The 6000-nt window shown below is 40.4% G+C and overlaps 1 protein-coding gene across 1 annotated transcript in view; it reads right to left on the reverse strand.

Annotated features, from left to right (window-relative positions):
- Positions 1 to 1837, reverse strand: part of LOC138427956 (cytochrome P450 2C21-like) — a 69798-nt gene extending 67961 nt beyond the window's left edge. The window contains exon 1 of the mRNA XM_069568083.1: positions 1144 to 1837. Within this exon, the coding sequence (XP_069424184.1) occupies positions 1144 to 1416 (273 nt within the window). The 5' untranslated portion in view covers positions 1417 to 1837. The remainder of the gene's footprint in view (positions 1 to 1143) is intronic.
- Positions 1838 to 6000: the final 4163 nt, after the last annotated feature.

A 6000-nucleotide genomic window follows, 5' to 3' on the forward strand; every position in this document is an offset into this window, starting at 1 on the left:
GTGATGGACAGGGAGGCCTGGCGTGCTGCAATTCTTGGGGTCACAAAGAGTCGGACACGACTGAGTGACTGAACTGAACTAAGACTGTAGCCCACCAGGCTCCTCTGTCCATGGAAATCTCCAGGCAAGAATTCTGAAGTGGGTAGCCATTCCCTTCTCCAGGGGATCTTTCTCAACCCAGGTATCGAACTCAGGTCTCCCACATTATGGGCAGATTCTTTGCCATCTTTACCATAAAAGAGAATGAAATTTTGCCATTTGCAATAACATAAATGAATCTGGAGGGCATTACACTTAGTAAAGTAAGTCAGACAGGGAAGGAAAAATATGTTGTCGTTTATATGTGGAATATTTTTTAAAAATAAAATGAATAAATTGAACAGAATATAAACAGGCTCACATATGTAGAGAACAAACTAGTGGTTACCAGTGGAAAACAAGAAAAATGGAAGGGGAAATAAGTGGAAGCGGATTAAAAACTATAGACTACTATGTATAAAACAAATAAACTACAAGGATAAATTGTTCAGCACAGGGAATATAGCCTATAATTTATAATAAATTTCAAAGGAGCATAATCTATAAAATTTTCTATATTCTCACTTGAAACTAACATAATATTGTAAATCAATTTTAGCTCAGTTGAAAATAAATTAACAGGGTTCTCCTGGTAATCCAGTTGTTAAGAATCTGCCTCGCAGTGCAAGGGAATCTGGTTTGATCCTTGGTCTGGGAAAACCCCACATGCTGTAGACAACAAGTCTGAGTGCCACAGCTACTGAGCCTATGCTCTGGAGACTGTGAAGGGCAACTACTGAAGCCCATGAGCCACAGAGTCTGTCTATTGCAACAAGAGAAGTCATGGCAAGGGGAAGCCTGCACACTACAACTAGAGTGTAGTTTCTGCTTGCCACAACTAGAGAAAGCCTGTGCACAGTAATGAAGACCCAGCACAGCCAAAAATAAAAATAAATAACAATGAATAAATAAATAAATAAAACCATGTCCAGGTGTCCAGTGGGAACTCCCCTTTAAAACCACTTTTAACAAACATGGTGTCTGGGACTATGGAGTCTGGGACAAAACATAGGGCAGTCTTATTTACTCATTACAAACGACTGGAAGAAAAGTAGTCATACTTGCCTTGCTTATGGATTTGCTGATATTCTTAATATTTATCTGGAGAATATTTCCGATAATTGGGAGAGGAGTGGGCCCAGGTGGCAGCTTCCCTTTGCCATGCCTCTGATTCCATAGAAAAAGGAAAATCAAAATAGAAAGACAGATCACCAGAACTGCAAAGAGATCCATTGGTGCACTTTGTGTGAGGGCAGCTGAAAGTTTACAATCCAAACACTTTATAAAAACTGAGTGCAAAGAAAAAAACAAACAAAGTGCAAGCTTATCACCAAACATGCAATAAGTCTTGAACTTTTAAATAAATATTGCTTTATCATCAGTGCACTTTGGCTTGTCAATAGATATTTAAACTAAAGGTTACATTAGTATTGATAAACATGTAAGTTTCAATGGAAATCTCAACTAAACATTATTTCACTTTCTCAGAGATGGCCACATTTTACTAGTAAAATTGAAGCTATCAGAGTTTCAAAGGACTGGAATTCACAATCACAACAAATGATGAGAACGTCTCTGCTCATCGTATAAGCAGAAAAAGAAACACTCTCTTAGAGCTTTTTCTCATAAAATCCACGGAAAGGCCAGGTGAAAACATAAGGGGGCAGGACAAATAAAGAAAGGAATAAGGGGCTGGTCTTATCTTAGAAAAGAGTAGAGCTATCCCACTAGTCCTCACAGAGCCCTTTTTTTGTGCCGGGAGTTCTGACACCACTTGCTTCCAGAGGAGATGCTGGTCAGCAGACAGTAGACAGGAACAGGCATAACAAGTCAAGGAAAGAAATCACTCAAAGACATCAGTGGAAGGTCCCGTGGCTGCATATCACCCACCCCGCTTCTTTGCATACCCATTTCCAATAAACATCACATAGCCAGAGCAAACATTTTATGTTCACACCTAGGTCAAAAAATACACTCCAGCATTCAATACTATAATATTTGAATATGTCTAGAAATTCACAGATATGAACAAAATTTCAAGACTCAAAAGATATTTGATGACCTCCAATTGCATAATAAGCATCAAACCTAAAAGTCAGAAAAATATTCCTTGAAGGACTTAACTTACTGAAAACAGAATAGTTAACATAAGTGTATCATCAGATAAATTTAGCCATGAAAAAGAAAAAGTTGTTAGAAAACTGAGAGGTTCTTGGTAATTAAGTATGTGGTGGCAAAAAATATTTTTCAATAAATGGATACGCTGAGTAATAAGATAGATTTAGTTCCATTTTCACTTGTTTTTAACAGCAGTAAGATTTAGCAGTAACATGGGTTTCCACAAGGATAGAGTACAAAATAGTAATGATGAAAACATTAAACAAATTAAGTAGTATAGGAAATAGTTCTATCAATAGAAATCCTAGTTACTTTATCACAGGAGTTTTGAGGAGAGAAAAAAATAAGCAAACAATAATAAGCAAAGGAAATTGAATACATTTTTCCTACAATGATGAAAAATCCAAAGAATCCACCAAATTCTAAACAGGATTACAGAGAAAAGACCCACACTCCCAAAATCTTGTGAAACATGAGAATAATAAGGGAAAATAAAATCCTGAAAAGTCTTAAAGAGAAAAGGGAAGCTACAAAGAATGAGACTCAATTTAGAATATATCTTTCCTTCAGTTCAGTTCAGTTCAGTTCAGTCGCTCAGTCGTGTTCGACTCTTTGCGCCCCCGTGAATCCCACCACCCCTTTCCTCCCTGTCCATCACCATCTCCTGGAGTTTACTCAGACTCACGTCCATCAAGTCCATGATGCCATCCAGCCATCTCATCCTCTGTCGTCTCCTTCTCCTCCTGCCCCCAACCCTCCCAGCATCAGAGTCTTTTCCAATGAGTCAACTCTTCGCATCAGGTGGCCAAAGTACTGGAGCTTCAGCCTTAGCATCATTCCTTCCAAAGAAATCCCAGGGTTGATCTCCTTCAGAATGGACCGGTTGGATCTCCTTGCAGTCCAAGGGACTCTCAAGAATCTTTCCTTACACAATGTTTATAAATGATTAAAAACAGTCAAGTAAAATCTTCAAAAGCAAAATAGGAAATAATTTTCAAAATTGTTATTCTATACCTGATAAACTCAATTCAACCATAAGGTCGAAGTTTAGACATTTGGGGGCCTTCCCTGGTGGTCTAGTGGTTAAGACTCCATGCTTCCACTGCAGGGAGCACGGGTTCAATCCCTGGTCAGGGCACTAAGGTCCTGTGCTGTGTGGTAGAGCCCAAAATAAAATAAGTAAGAAACATATAGACACTTTTGGACATGTGACCATTCAGAGTTTTATAATTTTGAAATCATTTCTGAAATAATTACCTGAGGAAAAATTCCAAAAAAAATAAAAACATATGCCCCAAAGTGGAGAAAGTGGGACACAAAATTAATGATGTACAAAAGGCAAGCAAAACTTTTGAGTCTAAATAATGACTGAGAATGTGGTAGCAAAGCTTAAAGAAATTATCAAGTTGTTTTTCACAAGGAAAAGAGGGCTAAAATTCTAAATGTTTCTGACAAAATATTCAAGCTGATATAGAGGGTAGGAAGTTTTCAGCATTTAGAGAGTGGTCTGTCTTATTCTAGTAAGGCTATCAATAGTAATTCTAATTTTTAATTATATAGACAGATACAAGCAATTACAATACCAAAATTTTGCCTGAAAGTTTAAAATACAATAAAATATCTTTCCTTTTAATAGAATAAAAGCAAGATGAAATGTAGAAAGCTTGATCAGTCCAGCTAAGGACAATATAAAATAATGAAGTCTATTAAGCATGAGGTAAAAATCATCAAGTGAGGCTCTATGACTTCTCATTTCCTGCAAAGACTGCATGGGTTTTTATCAGAAGCACCTCCTGAATATACTGCCCAAGACCAGTATGGACCGAAGAAATATGAAGGCTAAAAGTGAATTCTGTGTACAAAAATCAAGTGCAAACAATAGCAATGATGAAAATTATCCCAAAAGTTGTATGGAAAATAGTTCTAGAATGTCCTTTATTGCTAGCAAGTACATCAATAACATTTATTTCAGGTATATCTAAATACTTAGTTTGAATAACATTTAATTAATTAATTTAGGTAATACATGCATGCTAAGTCACTTCAGTCATGTCTGACTCTTTGCAGTCCCATGAACTATAGCCCGCCAAGCTCCTCTGTCCATGAGATTCTCCAAACAAGAATACTGGAGTGGGTTGCCATGCCCTCCTCCAGGAAATCTGCCCAACCCAGGGACTGAAACCACCTCTCTTATATTTCCTGCATTGGCAGGCGGGATCTTTACCATTAGCATTATCTGGGAAGCTCAATGTAGTTAATAAATACTTCCTAATATTTAAGAAGCCGAATTGAATAATAAAACACAACTAGCATATAACCAACAAGATAAGATTGATTGAGGAAATATTTTACTGGCTCTTTTGTGCCAGATATTTCCCACTCAGTTAGCTCACTTGATCTTCATAAGATGCTTTGAACAGAAATGTTTCAGCTGAATTACTTGATACCTCCCTGCCCAGTTAATAAAGGGTAGAGATGGAATGGAACCTAAGACATCTGCCACTCCACATATGCCAACTATAACTTTAAAAAAGAAACTGGTTTGGGGCACTCCTAAGATGGCGGAGGAATAGGATGGGGAGATCACTTTTTCCCCCACAAATTCATCAAAAGAACATTTAAACACTGAGTAAATTCCACAAAACAACTTCTGAATGCTGGCAGAGGACATCAGGCACCCAGAAAAGCAGCCCAGTGTCTTCGAAAGGAGGTAGGAAAAAATATAAAAGACAAAAAAGAGACAAAAGAGGTAGGGACCAAGCTCCACCCCAGGAAGGGAGTCTTAAAAAGAAGGAAGTTTCCAAACACCAGGCAACACTGTCACTGCCAAGTCTGTGGCGAACCTTGGAACCACAGAGGGCAACATAACTGGGAGGAAAAATAAATAAATAATTAAAACCCACAGATTACGTGCCCAACAGTAACTCCACCAGCAGAGAAGCAGCGCAGATGCCTGCACCCGCCACTAGCAAGCGGGGGCTGGGCAGGGAGGCGCGAGCTGCATTGCTTAGAGTAAGGACTGGGCCTGAATGCCCCGAGAGCAATCTGAGGGAACTAACTTGGGCTAGCAAACCAGACTGTGGGATAGTGACCATGCGAAAAGCCCTAACCTAAGACACTGCCAGGCCCGCTCACAGAACAAAGGACTGAACATAGCTAACCCGCTGCAGATCATCCCCCTCCAGTGACAGGCAGCCAGAGCTAGAAGGGGGCAATCACAGCCCCAGAGAGACATTATCTACCAAACTGCAAGCAGGCTTCTTTGCTAAGACTTCTTGGGGTTCTGGATGGTCAACATTCACCTGAGAAGGTGCGCTGGTTGTACACCCAGAAAACCGAGTGGCAGAGATGGGGGAGGCAATAAGTCACAGGGACCGCGCTCACCAAACACATCATCACCTGAGCTGCTTGGACTTGGGAAGGGCACAAAACGCAGGCCCAACCGAGTCTGCGCCTCTGAGGACTACCTGAGTGCCTGAACCTGAACAGCTTAGACCTGGGAGGTGCATGAAGGCCAGGGCTGGCCTTGGACGGTTCCTGGTGGAGCAACCTAGAGCCTGAGCAGTGTGGGCAGGGAAGGCACACACGCCCTGAGCAGGGGCAGACCCAGTGTGGCTGAAGCACTGGGAGCACATGCCAGTGTTATTTGTTTGCAGCATCCCTCCCTCCCCACAGCGCGACTGAACAAGTGAGCCTATAAAAGTGTCCACTACCGCCCCTCTTGTTTCAGGGCAGAAAACAGACATTGAAGTGACCAGCAAACAGAAGAAGCTAAAACAGAGTGTTGGAAGTGACAGATGCAGT

This window comes from Ovis canadensis, chromosome 22 (assembly GCF_042477335.2).
Source record: "Ovis canadensis isolate MfBH-ARS-UI-01 breed Bighorn chromosome 22, ARS-UI_OviCan_v2, whole genome shotgun sequence".
NCBI classification, from domain to species: Eukaryota; Metazoa; Chordata; class Mammalia; order Artiodactyla; family Bovidae; genus Ovis; species Ovis canadensis.